Source organism: Lissotriton vulgaris, chromosome 11 (assembly GCF_964263255.1).
Source record: "Lissotriton vulgaris chromosome 11, aLisVul1.2, whole genome shotgun sequence".
NCBI classification, from domain to species: domain Eukaryota; kingdom Metazoa; phylum Chordata; class Amphibia; order Caudata; family Salamandridae; genus Lissotriton; species Lissotriton vulgaris.
This window is the reverse complement of record NC_141699.1, coordinates 254,012,552-254,040,224: the sequence shown is the minus strand read 5'-3', so window position 1 is coordinate 254,040,224 and position 27,673 is coordinate 254,012,552. Positions and strand designations below refer to the sequence as shown.

The following is a 27,673-nucleotide window of genomic DNA, read 5'->3' as shown; positions in this document are numbered from 1 at the left end:
ACTCATCCTCCCATTGTGTTTGCTGTTTCTCGTTATTTATTTAACATGTGGCGTAGGAGACAAACCTTTTTAACTTAATTGCTGTAGATATTGTCTTTAATGTCTTGCATTGCGATAACTTCTAGTTTAATTCCTTCTTAAACATTTCATGATTATTTATTGTTTTAATGTCTGTGCTGATGTATTTTATATGCACTTTTTATGGTCTTTTGACCGAAATAAAAGTTATCAAGCAAAAACAAAATGTGGCAAATCATATTTTTAAATGAAAAGTTACAAGCTTTTATCCACTGACACCACCCCTTCATATTTTATTTTTCTGAACTTAGGGTCTCATTTACAGTAAGGATAAACTGAAAGGAGAATAGTTGCCCATTCGTTGTTGAAAATGTGGGACTTTCTCTATGGCACTCTTGCTTAGTATAGCTAGCAATTCCTTCCGCAGTAGATGGAGATGAGGTGGATGACCTCGTTTTGGTGGAATGGTGGGTGAAATCTGGGTGAACTCCACACTGTGGTCATATGTGATGAGATCCAGTGCCAACTTGTCGGATGTTATTTTCCACCCTTGATGAAAACATTTTGACATTTTGGCTCCCTCAGGATGGTGATCTGTAGGGGGCGTAACCAACATTATAAAGTTGTCACTGTTTTCTGACAGTGTCTCTTGCCTTGCGCGGGCTGCTCTCTACTTGTTATTGCTTGGAGTAGGCTGCTGCTGCCGGTGTTTTATATGGTTAGTGTTGTTGGTAAGCTGAGCTAAAGGGATGCTAAAAGGGATAATACTGAAACCCCTGGTATCCTCCTCAATATATATAAGAGCCTCTTCCACGGGCCTGTCTAAAAGGTGTTTTATAAAACTGTAATGAGCACAATGACCTTGCGGTATTAGTGTCCGGCTTTATTGTTTGCAAGGCGTTGTCAACATACTTGCCAAACAGAGTGTCATCATCATATGTAAAGTCCAGCATTTTGGTTGACATCTCATGTCTGAAAGTTGTGGCCTAGCCATCCTTGCAATCTAGGGACCGCTGGTCCTGCAAGTTGTTGGAATCCTATTGAGCTAAATCCATCGCACATAATTTCCAATGAGGATCTTTCTCCCTCTTGCAGAATCTTTTTTACTTCTTCTCTTTTGTCTTCCAGCAGGAAATCCATATATGTGACAAGGTCTGAACACATATGCTGGTCATTTCTGCCTAGCATTGCCAACGAATTAGTTGCTCAGATTGTCGTTCCTGACATGGTTGAGAACCTCTTCCCATGTTATTGATGTGTCTTTCTACTTTAAAGGCAGGGTTGAGGTTGTTGTGGAAGGGTTCTATGACCTGTCTGGTTTTGGATGTCAAACTAGGTATGCTAGCGAGTTGTATTTTTTTAATAGATCCTTGGCAGGACCGAGGACACCATGGCAGGATTTTTCATAATTTTCATCCCTTCCTCCCAGATGTAATCAACAATTGGAATTGCTCTTACTGCCTTTCTAGTTTGTTACTATCATATAGAAAACAATCTGATTGTTTGATTGTTATTTGAGGTTGGAAAGCTCGACTGCTCTCTCCATAAGGGTATGGAAACCACTGATATCGTTCGGTGGGGAATTTGCTGATTATGGTCAGGAGGTGAAGGTGTCATAATGAGATAATCATTCCATTCATTGGGCACAGAGGTTGTGAGAAATATCTTCTGAAGACTCATGGTGAGTCTTTTCCTCGTCTTTTCTATGCATCTGGCACAACCTCTCTCTTTACTTCGACATTTCCTATGCAGCGATGGACTCCTCACAGCCCTTCTCATCAGAAATGAGTTGTTTTAGATTTAAACTTTTGTAACTACAATAAAAGCCTTCTCTTTCTATCCTTGTAATTTTTAAATGAAAAAGTCTGACAGATGTTTGTTATGTTATGTTATGCGTTTTTATTTGGCGCACAGATGCTCCAGCTAAGGAGCGTCCTGGCGCCCGACAAGGCAGCTGCACAACACAACTAAACAATAAACAAACAGTGTAAAACTAAGGGAATAAAAAGGTTTTCACCGCACGGCGAAAGGAAAGCAGATCCCTCATAGATGGGATGACGTGAGTAGAAACACTCCTTGTGAGGATCTTCAGAGTTTAACTTCTTCTTTCCACAGGTTTCACAGGGTTTGAAAAATCCTTTTTTCAGCTGTTCTGACATGTTAGTGCCAGTGAATGATCCAAATCAGGGTAATAGCAGAAGACCTGATTAGAGCTCAGGGAGACTCCCTTTCACACGACGTTTGATAGAAAATCTGAGGGAAGATGCTTCTGCAGGGAGTGTTCTACAGGATGCTATCGCCTGATTGGCAGGTTCATTATAAATAATGTAAGCTATTAAAATCAATGTTATTTGCAATTCTAAGTTAGGTATGCTGCTTCTACTGCTTTAAAATGTACCATGGGAATCACACCTCGACGACTGGGAATGATTCAAGCATTTGAAACTATGAAAGATCCAATACTGGAGAAACTGAAACACCTCCAATATCTGGAGTACACTCCAAATACAAGGTAGAAATCACTGATGGATGAAATTCAACTAGTGAATTGTCCTTTTCACAGGAAATTCCAGCTACAAATTGTAGCAAATTCCGATCGTTCTAACCTCTAAATGGGGCATAAGCTTGTTGGCAAACACACAATGTGGTCGTCATTGACTTGGTACATTGTAACATATTTTGCTTGTACCCACACAATTATCTTGGACAATAACTCCTGAGAATACCTTGCATTGTTTCGTAAACTCTGAACACCAACTAGTCACTGCCTTAACCCACACAAGGTTTATAAGTCATAGCTCTCAGTGGATACTATACTCAATATGTGGTTATCTGTCATAACTCATGTTTAGTTTTTCTGTGCCCTTGGCTCAGCATGATAAATACATATAACAGTTTTATCTGAGGAGACCATATACCCCCATTGGAAAAGAAACTGAAGTTCTGCTACTTTCTGGTGTGAAATACAGCTGAATATCAAACAAATTGTAATCGTTTTGACACTCTTCCAATACCTTCAGTATAGAAAGTACTTTTGTGTCGAGGCACATAATATGCTAGCATGATAAGTTACTTACCTGTAATCCTAGTTCTCTTCCAGTGGTATCCTCATCAAAGTCATAAGCACTGAATATTCCTGCCCATGTGCGGGGACCACGTAAATAATATACAAATTATATGGAAATCACATATACACAGCTCTACCTATATGTATGTACATATATCATTTTTTCTCATACCAATGCAACTCCCAATAGGAGGCTAAATAATATAATTTCCCATATAAAAGACTGTATTTGCAAACATATAAAAACACATGGGGGCAAGTAGCAAGTAGCACTTGAACTCTGTTTTTAAATGAGAAAAACACTCATATAGCATAAAAACTGCAAATAAAGTTGACATTGTTAGCCTACGGGCTGCATTGTAAACCAATAGCATAGAAAATGAAAGCATTTCCAACAAAACTGGCACTGTGCCTTTAAGGCATTCATGCCCCCTAGCTTCCCATCATGCCTCAGGGGTGACAGTTAGGTCAGTTGTTCTTTGCATAACCCTGAAAGTCAGGGCACAACGATATCCATTAACACTTTAGACATTGTCTCATTTACCTGGGGAGGCGGGTGGGTTGCTTATGACTTTGATGAGGATACCCCTGGTAGAGAACTAGGATTACAGGTAAGTAACTTAACATTCTCTTCCAGAAAACATGACCCAACAAACTATAACAGCCGAAATCAGATGTTAAACCGATTGCGCAAGGAGGCCTGGCCTACTTGGGTGTACGCTCTGGTGTCTGACTCCAGACAGTAGTGTCTGGTAAATGTATGGACGGACCTCCAGGTCGCTGCCTTACAGATTTAAGACATGGGCACATTATGAAGAAAAGCTGTAGTAGCCGCTTTTCCCCTGGTAGAATGCGCTTTGGGAGAAAACCCAAGGGGCTTCTGCGCCAACTGATAAGCAAGTTTGATACATGAAACTATCCATCGGGACATGGAACGTTTCGAAGCTGCAAAACCAGTTCTGTTCGACCCATAGTTCACAAACAATTGATCAGATTTTCTTATAGACTTGGGCCGATCCAAATAGAATTTTAAAACCCTTTTCGGGTCCAGAGAATGTAAAGCCCTCTCAGCTGGAATGGAGGGATTGGGAAAAAAGGTGGGTAGAGAGATTGTCTGGTTTACATGGAAATCTGACACTACCTTAGGTAGGAAAGAGGGATGTGTCCTCAACACCACTCTATTTAGATGGAAAACTGTATAAGGTTCTTTAGAACAGAGAGCTTGTATCTCCCTCACTTTGCCAGCTGACGCGATCACTACCAAAAGAGCAGCCTTCCAAGAAAGATGTTATAAGGTTGCTTTGTGTAAGGGTTCGAAAGGCGGACCCATCAATTTCGATAGCACCAGGTTTAGCTCCCAGGGTGGCGACGGAGTCCGTACCGGAGGGTAGACCTTCTTCAAACCCTGCAGAAAATCCTTAACAGCCTGTAACTGAAAGAAGGAAGGTTAGCGTCTATAAGCCGTTATAGCTGTTAAATGCACCTGAATGGAAGAAATTTCAACCCTGCTTTCGCCAGATAAAGTAGGTAAGGAAGGATGACCTCTTCCTGACCCTTGATAGGATTACAATTGTTCTGCATACACCACATGTAAAACCCCTTCCACTTGCATGCATAGGAATGCCTCGTGGACGGTCTTCGTGCTTCTATAAAAATGGACATGCTGTCCTTTGCTAGTCCTAGGTGGCCATACTGGAGGACCTCAGGAGCCATGCTGCCAAGTTCAGTGAGGGAAGGTTGGGAGGATGAATCATCCCTTTCATCTTGGATAGAAGGTCCGGTCTGCACGGCAGCTTCCTGTAAGGGCACACTGATAGGTGCAGAAGGTGTCTCGGCCAGTCAGGGGCAATCAGTATCATCCTCGTGGACGAATGAGCCAGCTTGTTCACCACCTTCGTGATCAGCGGGAGCGGTGGAAAAGCATACACAAATGCCCCTGACCAGTCTATCAAAAGGGCATTCCCTTTCGATCCTGGTCGGTAGAACCGTGAGGCGAAGTCTCGGCATTTGGTATTTTCGTCGTCCGCGAAGAGGTCTATGGTGGGAGGACCCCATGACTGGAAGATGTCTTAGACGACCTTGTCGTTGAGGACCCAGTCCTCTCTGTCCTCGAAATGACGGCTGAGGGCGTCCGCTCTCACGTTCTGTTCTCCCGGCAGATGGACTGCTGTGACTGGCAGATTCCGAGCCAGGAGCCAATACCATAGATTTTGCGCCTCCAGGGAAAGTGTGTGTGAGCGCGTTCCCCTCTATTTGTTCAGGTAGTACATGGTGGTGGTGTTGTCCGTCTGTACTAATACTGATACTGATGTTGCCTAAATCAAGGGTAGGAAACCTTTGAGAGCTAGGTGAACTGCTCTAAGGTCCAACATGTTGATGTGGTCGGAGAATGCTCTTGGAGACCACAGTCTTTGAGTCTGGAGAGGTCCCATGTGGGCCCCCCAACCTTACAGCGAGGTGTCTGTAATCAGTGTCTGAGCAGGAGGAGGTTGATGGAACGGATTTCCGACTTGCAGATTTCGTCTTTTCATCCACCAAGGTATGGACACTCGAGCCGTGTTTGACAAACTTACTTTGTCGTCCCAACGAGCTGTCTGCTGGTCCCACTCGTCCTCCAGATCTCGCTGGAGAGGACGCATCCGTAGTCTGGCATTGGGAACCAGGAAGATGCAGGATGCCATTAACCCTAGCAGGGAGGCAATCCGACGCACCGGCAGCTGTTTGTTGTGCAGAACCAGGTGGCATTTCTGAATGATGGAACACTGTCTCTATTAATTTATTTTATACATTTCTAAAGCGCACTGTTACCAGCCGGTGTCCTGGCGCTGATTGACCACTCCCAAAGCAATACCTGAAACTTATTGTCTAAAAAGCCAAGTTTTCAGGGCCCTCCGAAAGGACATCAAACCCGGTGCCTGTCTGAGGACCACTGGCAAAGAGTTCCAGGCCTTTGCTGCTCTCGGGAAAAACGTCTTCCCCCCATCGAGCTTTTTTAACTCTTGGAACCACAATCAGCCCCTGCTCGGCTGACCTAAGTGATCTCGCTGGTTTGTACCACTGAAAGAGCTGGGTCATGCAGTGAGGGCCCACTCCTTTGAGCGCCTTAAAAACTACAGAGAGTGCTTTGAATGCAATTCTTTTGCGTACCGGTAGCCAGTGTAGTTTCACCAGATCCTGGGCGACAGAGGCAAATTTAGGTGTACCCGTGATCAGGCGGGCTGCTGCATTTTGCAGGATTTGTAGTTTATTAAGCAGCCCCTGTTGGGCATTGAGCAGCAAGCTGTTGCAGTAATCCAGCCAGGACATAATCAATCCCGTCACCACTGTCTTCCTGTGCTCATCTGGGAGAAAGGGCAAAACTTTGCGTACTGTTTTCAGGACATAGTGGGTGGCTGAAGACAGCACGTTTACTTGAGGCCTGAAGGACAGTGTATCGTACATCAGGATCCCAAGGTTCTTGACCTTAGCAACTGGGGAGGGAGGGACTCCCATTTCCTCCGGCCACCATCTTGGGGACCAGAAATTCTCTCTAGCCCCAAACAGGAGAACTTCGGTCTTTGATGAATTCAGCTTTAGGCAGTTCCCTGCCATCCAGTTGCTGACTGCACGCATGCAGTCTTTAAACCTGTCGGCCGTGCCTTCCTCTCCCACTGGTAGCAGCAACACCACAATCTGTGTGTCGTCTGCATATGATGTTAAGTTGAAGCCGAATGATATAATGACTCTACTCCGAAGGAAACACTTTTCCTACCGCGGAGTCAAGCAGAGCTCCTAAGAAATGTATTTTCTGTGTTGGTTGTGAGGTTGACTTGCTGAGATCCACATGCAGGCCCAGCCGATGACACAGCTCGAGGCATCTCAGGAAATTACTTTTTACGCTGTCCGGGAAAGGACCTTTCAACAGCCAGTCGTCCAAGTACGGGTACATGAAGACACCCCTGCGGCGCAGAGCGGCTGCCACCACCGCTATGCACTTTGTGAACACTCTGGGGGCTGACTTCAAACCGAAAGGTAAGGCTTTGAACTGATAATTAGCGGATTCCACCCGGAACCGCAGAAATTGTCTGTGATGTTGATTGATCGGAACGTGGAAGTATGCATCTTGCAGATCAAACGAACACATCCAATCCCCCTGCCTGAGATGTGCATATATTTGATGGAGCGCCAACATGCAAAACTTTTCCTTCTTGATGTATAGGTTGAGTCCAAGTCCAGAATGGGTCTGTACTCTGCTTTTTGGCCCTTTTTCTTTACCAAGAAGTATAGAGAGTAAACTCCTTTCCCTCTTTGGGCCACAGGTACCCCTTCGATGGCTGATTTTCTGAGAAGGGTGGCAACCTCTTTCTGTAGGAGTTTTAACTGTGGACACAATGTTGGCACTGGAGGGACTAAAGGAGGGCGATGTTGAAAATGTAGCGCGTACCCATTCCGCAGGGAAGCTAACACACACCGATCCCTTGTGATAGCTCGCCACTCTTCAAGATGATATGCAATACTTCCACCCCACTGGAGTTGTAAACTGCTCCTGGGGAAGTGAGCACTCATTGTTTAGATTGTGTCTTGGTGGAATTGTTGCCTTGACGCTGGTTTCCTCCACCTCTTGAGGAACGCCTGCCTCTATAATGTGACCTTTGTTGCTCCTGCTGATATTGATTCTTCTGCTACTGAGGTGTTTGAACCCTCTGTTGGGAGGATCGCCGATTTTAAGGGCGGAACCGTTTACGGAACTCTTTTTTCTTTTCCAGGCCTACAGCCTTTCGGGTGTCCAGTGTTTACTTTCCTTTCTCTGAATGCAAAGTGATAGGCGTTTTTAGAGTGAATTATGTGGCAATGTAGGTTGTTGTTTTTTGCAATACACAACAAAATGTAAATACCTGTAAATGAGCTATATGCATCCAGCAGTTAGGAGAGCAAAAATGAAGCACTTATTTGTAATTCTGAAATGTGCTGGAAACAGATTATAATAGGATCAAAACAAACCAAGACACTTACTTGTTAATGCACATATGATACCTGTTCACGGAAACTCGATTTCCACACATCATTTGAGTGCTATATAGTGTTATCTATACAGCTGGATGTCTGAGCAAATTTACTGGCCATATCAGTGGAAAATATGCTGTCTGCTGTGAACAATCCACTACCACGTGGGGCTTTAGTTTAAATTAAAACATCTCCATTAAAGGTAGGTGGGTCACAAAAGATTGTTGTTCTAAAAGTGGGTCACAGTTCTAAAAAGTTTAGGAATCAATGCCCTAGAGTTAGACAATGTATTATGTGCAGAGAGAGAATCTAGAGTATGACGCAGCAGCTCAATAAAAGAGATCCTCGAGGCAGTCACTATAGTTTAATACAAATATCCATTCCAATGCGAGTTATAGCTTTCTACAGCAAAACATTATTCTCGGAAATGTCTAAAGAGCTAGGGAACCCTGAGCCTAATACTGGCACTGGGCACCTCTCGGAAGACCAAGCTACACACTGAAAATATGAATAGATGAAGAATAAAGCAAAAGTCATACCTTCTGATCTCTGCATGTAACTTGACTCCATTGTGGTTGTCCTGGAGGTTTTGTTGCCATCATCTGTCAATAAATAAAGACGTGCCTAGGAATTATAATATGCGACAAAAATTCGACTAATTAAAGATTAATGCAAAGTACAGAAGATTTAATTTTACCAATACTATGATAAGTTAATTTAGTTTGAGGCAGCTTTCCATAGTAGGCTATTACTGGTTTGGGGAATTCTAAGAAAAGCCCACCCATGATTCACAAAGAAAGCTTAACATCTGCCTCTTGATTTTTTTTCCAGTAAGGTTATACTGAGCAAATGTCAACTCCTAACTGATTTATCAAAATACTTTTGCACTTTACCAAAACATATGAACTGTTTATTCTTGCTGGGCACTCTCAAAGTGTACTCACTCTTTAATCTGTGTTTTGTCATTAGGCGTTATTTCAGAATGGTAATCAGGTCTTGTATTGAATGCTCTTGAGCATGCAGTGAAGTAAAAGCATGTGAGGGATAGAGAGCTTACTGGCAGATGCATCAACGAAAATACCTCCCGGTAAAACACCGAATCGGTAAAACAGGCCGATACCGAACGCAAAACCAGAAAATGCTATGCATCAAACAATAAATCGGTAAAAAAATAAAGAATCGCTAAAAAAAACCCCGGTAAATTACCGAATCGCTAAACAGACAATCGGAATTACCGAACCCCAAAGCTGACTTCGAAAATACCGAATCGCTATTAACGAATCGCAATGGTATGCATGAAAAGTCGCTAATACCGAAAATCCCAAAAATCGCTATTTAGCATGAGCAAAATAAGGGGAATCACAATCAGGAGGTAAAGTAAACTGAAGGACAGAAAAAAAAATTAAAACCCCATCAGCAGGTGCTGACAATCAGTAACCCTTCATAAATGCCCTGGGAAACCCCACATGTCAACCAAAATGGCTGCCCTCTACGTGCTTGCTAGGAGGAGGAGGATCAACGCCCAGGCCCAGCGCAGGAGGATGATCCAGGACAGGATCTTCAGGGTGCGCATCACTTTGCTGGGGCAGACGGGGGAACAGGTGTACGACAAGTATAGACTCAACCGTGCCATGATAATGCGCCTAATAGCAGACCTGGAACCATTACTGCAGCACGAGACCCGTAGGACCAACGCCATACCAGCCCATGTGCAGGTCCTATGCTGCCTGCACCTGCTTGCATCTGGAAGCTTCCAGGGGGTAATAGCTGAGACTGGAGGCGTGTCGCAAAGCGCTTTATCACGCTTCTTCCACCGGTTCCTAGAGGCCATGCTGACATTAATAAATCGCCACATCACCTTCCCCACAACCCCCCAGCAGGTGACCAGCACCAAACGGGAATTCTACCAGGTGGCACAATTCCCCCAGGTCATAGGGTGTGTTGACTGCACGCATGTCCCCATCTGTCCTCCATCAGCCACCAAATACATATTACGCAACTGGAAGTCATATCATTCTATAAATGTGCAGGTGGTGTGCAATGCCAAGTACATCATTACGGACCTTGTAGCCCATTTCCCCGGGAGCACACACGACGCTTACATATTCCGTCACTGTGGCCTCCACAGGCACCTGATCAACGGTGAATTTGGATAGGGACACCTACTAGGTACATATTGATGCATCATCATACTCTCCATCCACTCCATCCCCACATGTATATTTGCAATCATGCTGATGACCATTCTCTCCCCATCCTGCAGGTGACAGCGCATACGCATTGCGTGAATATCTACTCACTCCCTACCTCAACCCAGATACACCGCAAGAGCAGCACTACAACAGAGCACACATCAGCACAAGGAATGTGGTTGAGCGTACATTCGGCATCCTCAAGAGCCGCTTCCGAATACTGCACAAGACTGGAGGTGCCTTGCAGTACGACCCAGTGACCTGCTGCCAGATCATTGCTGTGTGTGCCATCCTGCACAAAATCGCCACACGCAGGGGGATACCCATAGAGGTGGACGGAGAGGATGAACTACGTGCACAGCAACCACCCCCCCCGCCCCCCCAACACTGACAGGCGCATGTGCCCAACACAGCTGAAGGTCAACGGAGGCGGACATACATCACACAGAATCATTTCTGAGACAGGTAAGAGAGTGACTTGACAACAGGATCAGATTTGCAAGGGTTTAATGGGCATGAACACCTGACTGGTGCAGATATACGTAACACAAACATGCTGCAGCTGTAGTTAAAGTCAAACAAAAATTGTCCATTCTCAGAACGGGTATGCGTGCGGCACTTTAGTCTGGCCATGGTTACGTCACCAAGGACAGTGTGACTTTGCCACATGTTCACTTCCGTTTGCCGCGTACCCCCAGTCTCTTGTCCTGTGACTTCTCGGCTTCTACACAATGGGAGTCTGTGGCAGTTGCATTGCGGCCACTGCGCCTCCTCCGGCTGGTCTCCGACAGGGAGACGCTGCTGACACTGGAGGCTGCCTCACTCCCCTCTTCCGCTCCCAGACTGCTGACACTGGCTCACCCAGGCTGCAGTTGCTCCACTGCAGTGGTCACCCTCTCAAGGGCCTTTGCCACATCCCCACAATAATGACCTAGGTCCACTTGCAGGGACACGGACCTGCGGGACAGCACAGCTGTGCTGTTGCACAGCTTATTATTGGCCTTGTTAGTTGAATTCACTGCCAGCATGATCTGCCTGTGACGCCGGCGCTCACTCTGTTGGCCTGCGACTACGGCACGTGTCAGTTCTTGCAGGAAAAGCTTGATTTCATTGTTGCCGGCAGCTACGGCAGTGGTGTGCTCACGCACAGCGTCAGTCATGTTGCCTAGTTTGTTGCAAAGTTTGGTCATGGAGAGTTTCATGGCACCCATGTGTCTCCCCTGCAGGCGCTGGACACGCAGCATCCGGGTCTCCACAACTCCGTACCCTTCGGACAGATCGACTGGTCTTGCAGCAGCCCGACCCGGGGGCACAGCCCTCTGCCTGATGCGCTGTCGTGCTGCAGTTTGGCTGGTTGGAGTGACGACAGCCTGGCGTGGAACATTTGGGGGTGCTGAACTGTGATCCGAATCCATCACGGGCAGGGAGGGAACATCTGCTCTGCGGAGTGGCCCGCACTGGTGGTGGTGGTGTCTTCGACCGCAGGGATGGTGGAGGTGTTGTCCGCCGTGGTGAAGGGGAGGACATGGCTTCAGCTCCCTGTGAGCACTCCGCATCTGACAACACTGGCGTCTCAGAGATGACGAGGCGGGCACTGTCGTCAGAATCGATGGGGGATGCATCTGTGTGTGAAACAGTGCATAGTTATTATCATGGTATAGTATATGAAAATTGCTGTGGCATCTCACAATAAATTACTTTTTCTGACTGACATTTGGCCCTTTGCTGCTGTATTCATCTCTGGGCTCTGGCATGCACCCATTCATGTATTGACTACAACTCCCATGGTGCAACACAGTGGTGAGGGTATGTGTTTAGGGCAACGCTACATGTGCACTGGGTCTGGCATGGGGGATTGGGCAGGCACTTAGTACACGCTGCATTGTTACGCTGCCATGCTTCTTACCTTGTCCTCCTTCCGCAGCACCAGAGGTGTCCAGACGTGTGACCCCCACAACAGCTTCCGGTTCTATGGTGGACTCCACTAGATCCTCCAGGGCTGTGTTAGGCGTCACATTGGATGTGCCCCCTCCTGTGCCAGCAGCATCCTTGACCCTCTGCGTAATCTTCTCCTTGGCCCTCTTACGCAGGTCATACCAGCGTTTTTTTTAGTCGTCGATGCTGTGGTGGGTGACTCCGCAGGCATTTACCTTGTCCTTGATGCGCAGCCACATCTTTCGTTTTTCTGCCTCTGGCACCTTCAGCGACAACTTCCCAAACAGTCGGTCATTGTTGCTGGTCACACACTCTATTAGGATTTCCAGCTCCTTATCAGAAAACTTGCGTTTTCGCTTTCGGTGTGTGTCCTTTCCCTGCTGGGGGGCCTCCTTCTCCATCTTGTCCTGCTTGCCTTGTCCTGGTTGCTACTGGTTCTGTCTGGGTCCTCAGCTCCTGTGCTCTGCCTCCTCCTCTGTGCTACTCCGACCACTGAATACAGCGTGGCTGTCCTACTTCCTGGTTGTGATGTCATCGGCCTGCTTCCGAAGCGTAGCGTGATTTTACTGTTTTCGCTATTACCGAAATCGCAAATACCGGATTCACTAATACCGATTCGGTACTAGCTAACTCGGTATTTGCTACTCTTGCTGTCGTACTTTCGCAATTTAATAGCGATTTTTACCGATTCTGTATTTTTTACCGAATAGTTTGATGCATCGCGGTTTGCATGTCCTTAATAGCGATTCCTTATTTTTCGCTATTACCGACATGTATTACCGATTGTTGATGCATATGCCCCTTAATTTTTTTGTTACAGCTGTGTCTTGTTGGAAGGGTGTGGGCTTGTGTTTTTGGAACTGATATGCTGTTCCTTTAGTGCTGCAGTCATGTGGCTGTGCTAATGGTTGGACTGGAACATATTAAATGAAAGAAAAGGAGAACAAAGAAAGCAGATAGGAAGCAGTTTCACAAAACTGAAATTTACCATTCCTTCTTTCAGGGAGAAAGCATCACCACTATGTCATTATGCCCTGCACTAGCAGTCAGTTTAGTTTCTGTACTTCGTGTCTACATCCCAAATTAGGTATTGCTAAGTGAAACACAAAAAGTACTGTAGTGGCAGTCTTAAAAGTTGGAAGAAAACCCAAGGTCTCAACAGTTTGTTTCATTACAGAATGGAATTGTGTAGAAGGAGGTATGGGAAGACAAGTGACAGGATTCATGAACGTCTACCAGAAAATTTGTTGGAACATCCTCTTTTTCCAGGCTCTATTCACCAGAGAAAAGGCAGACAATGGCTGAGGTTCTGGTTGAGGCAACCTACTATCTATCCATTAGTCCCAAGAATGCATTCATAAACTGGAAAACTAGTGAACTGGATGAACATATCTGTGATATTGCTTGCCAAATTGGTGCTTTGGCCCACAGGACCTGGTAATAGTCTTTTCTCTTCTGGAGTGTATAAGAAACACAGGCTGCCCGCTGAACCATCCTGCATCAGGGGCAATCTTGAGTATAATGAACAACAGTTGCTAGTGGGGTCAGTAAATTACCTAATCATCAAATGACTTGAAGTAGAAACAATCAATGAACATATCTTCTATGGCAATTATAGCCTTTTTTAGTTCATATACAGAACAAATGACAAAAAAGACACAAAAGAAGTAAGATCAATCAAAGTGTACAATGACGTTATAGTCCTCTGTACTCGAGTGATCACAAAGTGAAGAAAAGATAAAAGGAACACAACTGGGTGTGCAATAAAACAGCGGGAAGCAATGAACACTGCAACCAATTATTGTTTGTACAGGCCATCAGTATGTATCAAAACATTATGAGGTTAGTCAAAAAAGTCCAATTACACAAACATTATGTCTGTTGCTTTTACACATTACTGACCTTATGCCTATGGTCACTTATTTAATTTTTTCTGTATATTAAATTTAAAAAAGATATTCTTGTCTCAGAAACTATGTTCATTGATTGTTTTTATTATGGGTGCGCAATAAATTCCGCCCTGTCTGCAAAGTTTTGGCCACTCTGTGTTACGCTTTTAACGCAGAGTTCCGGCCAAATTCCGCCAACCACTGTGTGGCGGAGTGTTATTTCTTGCACGCGACTCTCCAATGGTAAGTTGGCAAGCGTGAATTGGCATCCCCTAGCGTGATTTTCAGGCGCTAGGAGTGCACCCGGCAAGATCTTCCTAATGCGGTGGTCATGGGTGGCTGCAACCGGTCGCAGCTGCTTGAGTAGAAAATCTTCTTGAGCAGCAGCAAGGAAACAGTGCCCTTTGATGTGCTGCTTGGTGCCGTTTGTGCTGATTTTGCAGTGCAGAACATGCTCTCTGCCCAAGAAATCAGCGCAAGTAGGGCGATGTGCCAATTTTTACTCATTGGGGAACTCTGCGGAATCTCGCAGAGTTTCATGTAACTCAGCAGAATTCCACAGAGTGAGTTCCGTCCACCTTAGTTTTTACTCAAAGTAATCTGATGATCATGCCACCAACAGATTCCTATAGGAACCGTTGTTACCTCTTCTGGAGAGACTGAGGTGTAAGCAAAGCTAAAGCAAGCCAGGATTCATACACGCAGGTCATGTTGCGTGGTCCTCGTGTGCAAATTAATTTAGTTATTTCCAAGAATACATCTTATATAAATATGAAGTATTGTACAATTACATATAAAAAAAATAATATCTTAGTAAGTAAAATCCATTTACAAATCGCTAGAATTAAATAAATTTTCCTAATAGATAAAAGCAGCTTAACATGGACATTACTAGGGAAAGAAAAGTGTACAGTGCGCTGCTATTATGAGAACGTTCATTCTAAGAAAAATGGCTCTTCTCATGTAAAAATAACAAAACCATCTTGTTCAAAGAAAACAATTTGAAATAGCCAGAAGATTAATTCAGGTTTACTTTTACTTAAACCCAACATTAAGTCTTCGTCCATAGCATCAAGACGATAATAAACCTAAGAAAGAAAGAGAACTCTAATATAGACTGTATTTAGAAGATTAGTTCTTCTGAACTGTAGTAATACATTTTGCTAAAGCTTTCTTAATATCAAAACTTTTCATCACTAATAATGTGCCTACTGCCTCTATTATTACTAAAACTGCATGGCATTTATAAATTGGACAAAGGATTTGTATGCTCTTTAAAATACAAGCAATAAATTAACGCACAAGATACTACTTGTGTAACAATATATCTGTAAGAGACATTAGTTAGAGATAGATTCCTTACCTTAGAATATCCCCAGGCGTCAGACTGGATCTGGAAAGTTTTGCTCGGCAGTACCCCTGCGCGTCAGTAGGTGGCGTCCTGCAGCTCCGCGTCCGTCACTGGCGTCTTAAGCGCCGAGATGACGTCACGGAGAGTACTTAGATGCCTCCCATGCATGCTGACGTTAGTTCTGAACACGACTTTCCGCGCCAGGAACGCAGAGCCATGCAAGATACTGACCATTGGTGCATGCAACTAGGGCCCTAAAAGGTTTGACCTTAACCCTAGTAATCAGTTCGCAGAACGGGGAGGATGGGTGTGGCGGTAAGGAATCTATCACTAACTAATGTTTCTTACAGATATATTGTTACACAAGTAGTAACTTGTGCATCTGAAAGAGACATGTTAGTGATCGATTCCTTACCTTAGAATATATACCCCTGCAATACCAACCCCAGTGGTGGGGGTGCGAACAAGATTACACCAGAAAGTCACAGAACGGTTAAAGAAGATGTCCCTCCGGATTTGACTGTCAAGGCAGTAGTGCTTGGTAGACGTGTGCAGCGAGGCCCACGTAGCTGCCTGACAAATGTCCTGCAAGGGAACGAACGACCAACCGAGGGATGGTCCGCTTGTGCCTGGCCCAGCCTTTTTTGGCACCCACGTAGCTAACATAGAGCTAGTCATCCACCCAGAACTGTTGTGTGCGGCTCAAATAGAAGGACGGTCCAGACGGTGGAGCCTCCCTTCCTCTCTGGAAGGATGCAGAGGGGGAAAGAAGGTGGGCAAAGTGATGGTCTGGCCGATGTGGAAAGGCGTGACAACCTTTGGCAGCATAGAAGGACGGGTCCTCAGAACCACTTTGTCCGGATAAATAGAAAGGAAAGCAGGTTTAGAAGAAAGAGCCTGGAGCTCACTCACTCTTCTGGCAGAGGTGATAGGCATCAGGAAAGCCGTCTTAAGCGTGAGAAGACGCAAAGGACAGTTATGAAGGGGCTCGAAGGGAACGCACATCAGAAACGTCAAGACAAGGTTTAAGTCCCACTGAGGCATGATAAACGGCACCGGAGGGAACGTGGGCGTATGCCTTTTAGAAAACGGTTCACAACTGGGAAATTAAAAAGAGAAGGCTGAAGTGGCCGAAAGATAACCTTTGATAGTGCCCAGAGTAGAGCCCTGCTGGGATAAATAAAGAAGGAGCATAAGAACCTCGGAAAGAGGGGCAGAAAGGGGATCCACAGCCTTCGCCGTGCACCATGCCACAAACATGTTCCACCTGGAGGTGTATACCGTTTTTGTAGAGGAATGCCTGGCTGCCAGAATGACATCACAGACTTCGGGAGGAAGATCGAAAGGTGTCAACTGTTGCCGCTAAATCTCCACGCATGGAGGTGGAGGCTGGACAGGATCGGGTGGAGAACCGTCCCCTGCTGCTACTTCAGAAGATCCTCCAGAAGAGGCAATCAGATTCGGGGGGGTCGATCGCCATGCTGAGTTGCTCAGGATACCAGTATCTTCGTTACCAATCCGGAGCCACAAGGATGACTTGGGCCCGGTCGCGCATGATCTTCAGCACTCTGGGCAGAAGTGGTATAGGCGGAAAGGCGTACAACAGACCGCAACTCTACTCGCGTCGAAAAGCGCTGCCGAGCGAGTGCTGCCTTGGAAATTCCAACGCGCAGAATTGGCAACATTGCGCGTTCTCTTCGGTGGCGAATAGATCTAACCAAGGCTCTCCCCACTGCTGAAAGAGACCTTGCGCCACGTCCGAATTCAGATGCCATTTGTGATCCATCAAACACCAGCGGCTGAGTTCGTCCGCCATGGTGTTCAGCCATGTCCAGAGGTGCAGAGCCTCCTGACATAGGGTCCAGGACCCCACCCCGCCCTGTTTGTTGCAATACCACATGGCGGTGGTGTTGTCCATGAACACCTGTACTACACTGCCCCGGACAGAGGGAAGGAATTCTGTCAGTGCAAGCCGGGTTGCCCGCAGCTCCAAAAGGTTGATATGGAGCCGGGACTCCGCCGGAGACCTCTGATCTCCGCCTCTCCCAAGTGGCCTTCCCATCCCAGGAGGGACGCATCCGTCACCACTGTGTGCTCCGGTTGGGGAAGGGAGAGGGATCTGCCATTGACCCAATCATGATTCATGAGCCACCACTGTAATTGCCGAGCAGTGCCCTCCGAGGGTAAATATCCTTTTTAACAAAATTTTTATGACGCAGACTTTGACTCCGCATACCTTTTTTCCGCATTGTCCTACCCCGCATACCATTACTCTGCATTTTTTTACACCGCATGTGCATTCGTTGTAAAGGTATGTATGGTAAATGAACATACGAGCACCACCCCTGACAGAAAGAGGTAGTGTATGTGTAGTGTAGAGTAGTGTTTTAGGGTTTAGGGTTGGGTTGTGGTGTGGGTGTAGTGTAGGATAGTGTTTGTGTAGTGTAGGGTAGTGTTTGTGTAGTGTAGGGTAGTGTTTCAGGGTTTAGAGTAGTGTTAGTGTAGTGTAGGGTTGTGTTTGTGTAGTGTAGGTAGTGTTTTAGGGTTTAGTGTAGTGTTAGTGTAGTGTAAGGTAGTGTAGGGTTGTGGGTAGTGTGGTTGTGTTGGTGTAGTGTAGGGTAGTGTTTTTGTTGTGTAGGTTAGTCTTTTTTGCAGGGCTCTCACTTACCTTTAAAACTTTTACTAGGAATATACCTTTGCGTTGTATTGGCACGCATGGTAAAAGTATATTCGTGGTAACGGTTTGCGTTGTCATAAATTGCGGAGTGATTGTATTTGCATGGTAAGAATTTTGTGGTGATGGTATGCGGAGTGATTGATAGCAGAGTAAAGTCATACATTCCCCATCGAGATCAAGACATGATCGGACAGGTTGCCCTAATGCTGCGCCCACTGGAACTTCAGGCCCCACTGCAGAGCCCGCATATGCCATCTGGCATGTGTCACCAGCAGGGTGAAGGAGGCCATCAGGCCCAGGAGCCGTAGGTTCATCCTGATTGCAACCAAGGATAGAGGCTAAAAGATCGGAATCATAGCCTGAATATCCCGGACTCGCTGCTCGGGAGGATAAACCCGAAACAGGGTTGAATCCTGAACCGCTCCGATGAAGGGGAGCTTCTGAGAGGGACTCGGTGCGACCTCAGCACGTTGATGGAGAACCCCAGCAACTGCAGGAAGTCGGCCGTAGTCTGAAGGTGGTTGAGGACTTCTGGGGCGAGCCCGCCTTCAACAACCAGTTGTCAAGGTAAGAGAAGACTAACACCCCGGACCTGCGCAGATGAGCAGCGACCACCGCCATCACCTTCGTGAACATCAGAGGGGCGCTGGTAAGGCCGAAGGGGAGCAGGGCAAACTGAAAATGCTCCTGGCCCACCATGAACCGCAGGGAATGCCAGTGGGCCGGCAGGACGGGGATGTGAAAATAAGCATCCTGCAAGTCCAATGCTTCCATCCAGTCTCCAGGGTCGAGGATAGCCAGGACCTGAGCCAGAGTCAGCATTTTGAATTTCTCCTTCCGGAGTAAGCGATTGACGTCCCGGAGGTCCAAAATGGGCGCAGGCACCCTTTTCCTTTTTGGGGACCAGGAAGTAGTGGGAATAACAACCACTCCCTACTTTCTGCACAGGAACGCACTTAACAGCCCCCTTGGCCAAGAGGGCCATGACCACCTGTTGGAGAAGAACTAAATGATCCCTCGTGGAGGTGGTGGTGGACCCTGCCACCCACCGGCGTGGGGTGCTCCCTGAAGCTCGGATTAGTAAGGCTTAGAGGTGGAAACAACAGGGGTAGAGGTAGACTGACCCGCTCGCTGGTTCCCAGACCCGCCCCTGCGGAAGCCACGGCCGCGCTGAGGCTGGTTCTGCACAGGCTTGTTGGAGGACCGCGCCTGGGGGCCTCTGCCGTGGCCACGAAAGGAACGAAACCCAGGAGTGGTAGGGTTCTTCGTAGAAAGACCCAAGGACTTGGCCGTGGTACGTGAGTCCTTAAAGCGTTCCAATGCCCTGTTGGCCTTATCGCCAAAGAGGCGGGAGCCATCAAAGGGCATGTCCATGAGCGAGCCCTGGACAATCGGGTGAGAACCCAGTCGAACGCAACCAGGCGTGGCACCGCAGCGCCACAGTTGTAGAAATCGCCCTCCCCAACGAATCAGCGGTGTCCAACCCACACCTGATGCAAACTTAGCCGCATGCTTCCCTTCAGCAATCGCTTGGGAAAGAACAGCCTGGACCTCCTCAGAACACTGAGGCAAGAACTGAGCAACGGAATCCCACACTGGGTGGGAGTAACGGCCCAACAAGCAGGCGGTGTTAACCGACCGCAGCCCCAAGCTGGCCGAGGAGAACAACCTCTAACCAATTTGTTCCAGCCTTTTTGAGTTCTTATCCGGCAGAGCTGCGGGAAAGGCACTCTGTGACGTCGAGGCCTGAATGACCAGGCTCTCTGGCGTAGGGTGAGTAGTCAGGAAGGCAGGATCACCAGGCGCCTGGCGATGACGCCTGGTAACGTTTTTTTCCACCGGCACCCCCGTGGCCGGCCGCAACCAAGTGCCCAGGAGGACTTTGGTAAGGGCCTCATTGAATGGGAGCAGCGGCTCAGACGATGCAGACACCGTCTGGAGCACCTCTGTAAGGACGTTGGTTTTGAGGGCTAATGTAGGGAGGTCGAGATTTAGAGCCTCCGCAGTCCGGCGTAGCACCACGGTGTAAGATGCACCTTCCTCCGTAGTAGGTGGAGGAGAGGCAAAGCCCGCTCAGAAGAACCTTTGAGTTCGCCCGCGTCTTCCAGGTCGTCCATCCAATCTTGCTTGGAGTCACATTGTCAGGCAAGAGGGTTCTCGGAGTCACATTGTCGGGCAAGAGGGTCCTCGGACCTATCCCAGTCGTCGCCCGCCTCTGGCGTAGAGGGAGCGTGTCGCGGCGGCACAGCCGGAGCAGGGCCGGAGCAGCGCCGGAGCAGCTTCCCAATTCGGATCCCAGGCCGGAACAAAATGGTCCAGGAACCGGGGCAGGGGTGGAATAAACAGCACCCAGTGAGGCGCCAGGGGTGGAGGCGAGGGTGGGGCTGGAGCCAGCTTCGCTGTACCTCGTGGTGCCGAAGCAAGCAGCGTAGTATCCTGTGGTGCCGGGGCCGGTGGCGGAGCCGCTGGGCCAGCAGGATCTGGACCGCAGGGCCCGAAGGCGCACCGGCGGGAGCCCGGGGCCAAAAAAGGCGGTCAATGGCAGCTCTTGCATCTGTTCGGGAGTCGCCGATGGACCCGGGAATGGCGAGTAGACCGTGGGACTCCCAGGCTCCAGAGGAGCCACAGGGGCTCCCCCTCGTCCGCCTCCGAGGAGTGACGGGGGGACGTTGGAGAGCGAACACACTTCTTCGACTTCTTTTTATGGCATTGCTTACCGGAATCTGAAGGCGAAGACTTGGAGCCCGAGGAGCGAAGGCTCCGATCCCGCGAGCGGTCGCGGGAACGACCCCTGGACCCTGAGCGACGGTGTGTGACGAATCCCGAACCTCAAGCAATTTCCGCCGCCGCTCCCACAATGCTTTCGGGCCATGGCTCGACCGTCTCAGCAGGCCCGGGAGTCGTAATCAGTCTCCACGCAGTAGAGGCACACATCGTGGGAGTCCGCCACCGACATATTATGGCTGCAAGACCCACAAGACTTAAAGCCGGGCATCCCATTGTGCACCAGGAGAAAAAAGGGGGGAGACAAAAGTCTCAAAAGAGTAATCAAAAAGTGACTAAGGTACGTGCTCAATCCGAATCTGCGCTTGCTGGCGCGGAAAAGGAAACAACTGACGTTAGCGCAATGGTGGCGCCTAAGTACTCTCCAAGACGTCATCCCAGCAGTTACAACGCCAGTGACGGACTCGGAGCTGCAGGACGCCACCCACTGACGCACAGGGGCACTGCTAAGCAAAACTTTCCGGATCCAGTCTGACGCCTGGGGATATTTTAAGGTAAGGAATCTATCACTAAAGTGTCTCTCTCAGATTGCATGTTTAGATGAACTCACTAGTCCAGGAGTCAAGCACTCATACTGCTGCAACCTAGGGCTACTATAAGAAGAAGGGTATTATTTTTTAGAGTGTCTGTTTGTCATGCAAACTAAATGTCCGAACAGCTGATCAAAAATATAGCAATATTGTACCAATTTTTTTAGGCTCATTTTAATTGTGCTTCCAATTATTGATCGAAAAGGTGCATCCCCTGCTTTTGTATTTGAGAACTAGATGAATGTACATGGATGACTTGGTAATTCAGCATCAACTGGAACCCCACCCACCTACAAACACACACTTTTTTATGATTAGCATATCATGAGTCAGATACTTCTACACTACAAATGTCTTTCAGTAAGATTTGGATTCCTCCCTAGAGCTAGGAAACTGAAAGAAAAGCAGCAAAGGGCAACCAGTTACACTTAAAAGTATTTCATACCCAAGCAGAGATTCATTTGCTTGACTAGAGTATGCATACTATATGCAAAGACAGTTGGCAAAAGTTTACTGAGCTCTTACTAGACTGGACAAGTCTTTGTGTTTTTGTGAGGGTACTGATCGATGAACCATCTGCCGATTTTTCACTCTGGCTCATTGTTGCCTCCATGCAGCGAGCCCCTTTGGCAGTTCTTTCATCTTTGCTTTTTGATTTTAACTCCTGCAAACGCTGGTCTCGCTCTTTCTCACGCTGATCTACACCATTAACAAGAAAACAATGTAAATTAGACACCGGGGTGTCAGCAAACATTTAATCAAACCATCATAGATAGGAAGACTGCAAATAAACATGGCCAAACTTTGAGCACCATGGATCAGTGACAGTAGAAACTAAAAATGTACTTGACTTTTTCCTCTACCACAAACAGTGACGCAATACCTCTCTTCTTCTGCCGCAGTTCTCTCATTGCTGATCTAATTAGTCGCCTCTCTTCAAAATCTGTTGTTTTATCCAGCTGCAGAAAAAGCAAAAGAACGATCAAATACAGGATGAAAGAGGACAAGTGCCTTAGGTTTATACACTGAAATTATTGGAGTTGTGTTACATTTCTCTTCCTGTGTGGTGTAGCACACACAGTGAGAACAGAAAACGTGATGGTTTGAAAACGTTGATTAATTTCAGTCACTGATTATTGCTCTGCTCCATATTCCATTCAAAATGATATCATCGCTTGCTATTACAGACCGTGATTAAACTGTATCTAAATAGTTTTTTGACCTCTCTCCAACATGGGAAATCTAACCTAAAATGCTAGACTACATCCACTTTGAACAGCAAAATAAGTCTACGATGTTCTTCTCAGTGGTGCATAAGGCACCAGTACTCCGTATCCTTTACTACCCACTCAAACTGGGCACAGTGGTCACCAGTATTCTTATAACAGTATCCATGTGGCCCAATGACCACTGGCAAAGGCTCTACTGCAAACATGGATACGGAGTCCTCTGACCACTGTTTGAGTGGTAAATATAATAATATTCAGCGTTCCAAGGGTACTTAATGCCACTGGACACTTTCTGCACCATTGATATGTATGCCTTTCCCAGTGACAGTAGTACCCTGCTTTAGTACAGTTTGCCCCGAGATATTAGTAAAGAAGCACACAGCCCTCAGAAACTTGTGATTTATGTACGAGTCAAAAACACAGACAAAGTGTATCATACCATCTTATCCAGTACTTCTTCCTCCTCTATCCTACTCAGCTCCTCAGCATTGAGCCTGCTTTTATTCTCTGGCTCATCCTCCTGAGCTTTGACCATGCCATTTGGTAACAGCTCAGCAGGCTTTTGCTGTTCAGGTTTCTCGGTCTCCACCTAAAAGAAGGTATATACATTACTGAAAAGAACATCTGCATTTAACAGGCAGCACAAGGTCTTTGTACTCCTTACTAGAAACATTACAAAGGTTTTGTCAAGTAAAATAACTATTAGTTGTTTTTGGTTTACCAGATCTTTTAAATATACAACAAAATGTCACTTCCTTAAAATAAGTACATTACAAGTAGACAATAAATGCTGAACAAAAATATTTACTTTACAAACATGCATTATACTACTTGCGTACAGATAAAATTGTCCAGTTATCTGCATAAGCTAACAAGAACATAGGTTTAATTATCACACCCCTGTGACCTTCAATCATATTCTTTTTCCTTTTTTGTAAACTATGAAGTGCCTAAGTATTTACTGGACCACATAAATATTGGGATGTTGTTCAGGTTTCCGTTACACAAATCATTCACATTCTTTAGCTCTGGTAGCACAGCAGCCTAGAACTGCTTTGATATTTTATTGGTTAAGAATCATGATAAAGCATAGGCAGTCATAGTTGGTGCCCACAGAACCTTTACTGTTACGTATGGTGCCTACAGTATCACAATGGTGTTGCCCTACACAAATTGCAAGGGTAACTTTGGGAATTTTTTTGACTATTTTCATGGATCTCGGTGGTCAATACAAGACAAATGAGAATATAATGTTTACGGTCAATGGTTGAAAACCTGTAGGATGGCCTCAGGAGTTTGTTTACTAAGTCCAGCCACTTGTACACAGAGAGCAGCATTCTGCTACCTCCCTCTCTTTAGGGGCAACACTCAAAATAGTGAGTGGGATTATTTTCAACTCTTAACAAGACAAACAAATTCTTCATTAAGCAGATGGCACACATTCATATAAATCCAAACAATATCAAATGGTCCTGTTGATTTGAGCTATTACCAGTGGAAATTACTTTAGTTTATAATAATCCATTTTTATGAATATTCTCTTAGCCTATTGTAAACTCACTTGGAAGCAGTCACAGATTGTGAGATCTGAATACAATGAACCACAAAACTTTTCAAAGGTAAGCTGGTAAAGCACTTAAATATAAGCTGAATAAGAAAAGTGCTGATACACAGCCTTTCCAAAGACATTACCCACCTCACTTGATAGTTAGTCATGAAGTATATCTATAAAATATCATCAAGTGTTCAAGGAAAGCAATTTGATCAAATGTAGATGACCCACATTGTTCTGTGAAACCCTAGGTTTCCTCTGTGCTGTTGCGAATACACTCAATTGAATTGCCATAGCAGTAATATATTTCACCTCTTAACCCTCTTCCCTCATACAATCCTGAAATATGTTACAAAATAACACACTGGTCCACCGTTGAGTATACTCTTCAAAAGCATCATTGCTGTTCTCCAGTGAGCGGATGCTAGAACATATTGCAAAGAATGAGTAGACCAGTGACAGCTCAGCCTATTTAGGCTGATTCTTCATCCGAGGTTACAACCAGGAGAAACTAGGTTCCCCTTCAAGGAGTAACCATCTGAAGTGACAGTAAACAAGTGAGATTTGGCATTAAAACTCATTCTCAAGGGGGGAGTGGTTGCTTGACCTCTTTCATTTGATGATATAACACGTACAGTTGATGAAGGACCTTCAATTACCAGGGTTTTCACAACCCTTCCACTGAACATGACAATATGAACCAAGCGGAAGTGATCATGCACTACAAGGTGGAAACCCCTGAGTGATATGCAGCACTGGTAAAGGCCAGTGATGATGCCTCCACATGAGAAGGAATGTTCACACAATATTAGTTCCTTGTAACATCTAATAGCCTTTGGCCACACAACTACCTTGCTATGTTGCATATATACATACGCCATGGCAGTGAAAATAAATGTGTCCAAACCCACGATATTTAAAGCACTGTACTAAAAAACAAACTACATATCTATTAATACAATGAATAGGCCAAATTAAAACAATAATAAAACTGACATCAGAAAAACCCTGTTTACTGATTGAATGCAACAGTAACATTACACAGGGAACCAACGCTGCTAATAGTCACACAATGTTTTCAATGTGATTTTCCCTGACTGCATTACTGCACCATTCATCCGATCGGCATGAAACTTTGGGGAAACGTTGAGTACACTCCCGCGAAGGTTTCTGGCAAAAAAAAAAAGTTAAAAAAACATAAAAATTTGTTAAAAGTTGTTGAGTACACTCCCGCGAAGTTTTCTGGCAAAAAGAAAAAAAAGAAAAATTAGTTAAATATCGGCCCCCCCCCGGCCCCTCATAATCTTTCCAATACTGAACGTTTACAGTTTCCGATGCGACTCGCGTTTGTAATGACCATTAACAAAGCACAAGGACAATCGCTGCAAGTGTGTGGACTACATTTGGAGAATCTGTACTTCTAACATTGACAATTGTATGTGGCCAGCTCACGCGTCGGAAAACCACCTGATTTATTCGTGTGCGCACCAGACGGAAAAACAAAAAATACTGTGTATCCACAAGCACTCGAATAAATAAACAGAATTAAAACAACACTTTAAAAGGTTTTCCATATTAAAATGAATACGTTTCAATAAAAATGACACAATGTAAATTAGAATGTTCTCATAACAAGTTTCAATACATTTCCTTTCTTCTGAGATCGCAGCAACACACAATAGGTAAGCTAGTATATATATAAAATTAAAAAATAGAGCCATCTGAGTATATATGTATATCTCAGAAGGATCTATTTTTTTTATTGGATTCATCTCTTTTTTGTATGGAAAGGATCTGAAAGTGACCTTAATATGTTCATTGACTGTTTAAATTGTAATGATAGGGGGGCGTGGCCAACATGGGGGGCTAAGCGGACGTGGTTTCCCTCGGCTCCCCGGCGCAAGCACCAAACTAGCCTTTACACAGCAGTGGTGACCCCCTAAAAACCGGCGATTTCCACTCCTGTGGTGTGGGCAAGTGGCCACCAGCGACGAGACCGTCCCCCCGGCCCGGACCTGCGGGAGTGGACGAAGCAGCCCGCCCTCTGACCCGGAGCGGGAGACAGCCGCTGACGAGGCGGGCTCCGGAGGCGGAGCGGGCCGGTGGGAGCAGCGGAGCGGCCTGCAGTGGACACGGACGGGTCGGTGGTGAGCCCCATAAGACACAGTCTGACTCGGCCGGCGGCCGGTGCCGCGCAATTCCCCTGAGGCGGCGGAGGCCGCGAGAAACGGTGGCCGTCCGACTCCCAGCCGGCGGGCTGATCCAATTGAGGCCCCGGCTTCGGGCCTAGGCGGCCGCGACGGGGCCTCGCAGAAAGGCGCAGCAGCGGCACTGGGCCGGTGTGGGTGAGGCCCAGCGAGTAAAGGCACTGACCCCGAGGAAGTGGTGGTCTCCTACACGGTGTCTGGAGCCTACATCACAGCGAGGCCGGGGCTGGGCCGCGACCAGAGTTGAGTCCAAGCGTCCCTGGGGAGAGTGCGGCGCCGATAATCGGGGGCGGCGGACCCGGAGAAGGAGCGAAGCTGCAGGGGGACCGGGGGTGAGCCGCTGGGCCCCCGTCGTGGGCACTGCACCTGTAGGCCGGACCCGTGGATCAGAGGCTCTGTTAGGGCGCTGAGAAACCGCAATCAAGGACCCGGCTGTTGGCCTAGGTGGCTGGACGCGAGCTCGCAGAGCCGGGTGGGGCTCCTGCACCCTAGCGGGTGTGAGACTGGCCTGAAGGGCGGAGGCCCCGAGATTGGAAGCGGCAACAAGGGGGCCCAGACCTCCGAGACGGTGAGTGGCCTGGGGCCCCGGTCCGTGGCGGCAACGGACCGGACGGGACAAAGAGAGAACGGCACTCCCGGGAGCACGGGACGCGGGATCCGCCACCTGCGCGCCTCTCGACCGCCCAGGCAAATCAGCCGAGAGACACTATGCCCCATCACTATTGAGGAAGATTCGGTGTACAGGGGGGGACGTGCCGGTGGGGCGCACCGCAGAGCCCCAAGGAAGCTCGAACTGAGGTGAGGACTGGGCCGCATATCTCGGGGGGGAAAGGTGATCGGGCCCCCGGCGGGAGGGGTGAAGGGCACCTGTCGGAACCAGGCCGGGATTGTGGAGGCAGGTGGAGACGGGTGACGGCAGGCCCCACGGGCAGGAGCCGGAGTGGAGGGGACCACGAGGTTGGACTGAAGGCCACAGAGGTACCGCCGGTGGACGCGAGTCAATCGCTGGCAGACTGGAGCGGGCACCCCTCTGGGCTCGTGAGGGGCGCAGGCCTGCACCAGGGAGCGGCATGGCCAACTCGAGCCGCAGAGCTAACCGCACCATCACGGACATGCTCAACAAACCTACATCCAAGGGAGGGAAGGCTCAGACACCCCCCTCCACCCCGGCCAACCCAGAGGTGCAACACCAGGAGGAGCGCGAAGCACCCATCACCCGCACCTTCCTCGAAGCGCTTTCAATACCCTCAGAGACGACT

General features: G+C 47.2%; 1 protein-coding gene across 2 annotated transcripts in view; it reads right to left on the bottom strand.

Moving 5' to 3' along the window:
• Window positions 1-27,673, bottom strand: part of SMTN (smoothelin) — a 1,042,724-nt gene that overhangs the window by 246,402 nt on the left and 768,649 nt on the right. For both annotated transcript variants that reach the window (XM_086943175.1, XM_086943174.1), the window contains exons 12-15: window positions 23,095-23,244; window positions 22,310-22,385; window positions 21,952-22,125; window positions 8,608-8,670 (exon numbers count right to left, since the gene is read on the bottom strand). In XM_086943175.1, the coding sequence (XP_086799301.1) occupies window positions 8,608-8,670; window positions 21,952-22,125; window positions 22,310-22,385; window positions 23,095-23,244 (463 nt within the window). The remainder of the gene's footprint in view (window positions 1-8,607; window positions 8,671-21,951; window positions 22,126-22,309; window positions 22,386-23,094; window positions 23,245-27,673) is intronic.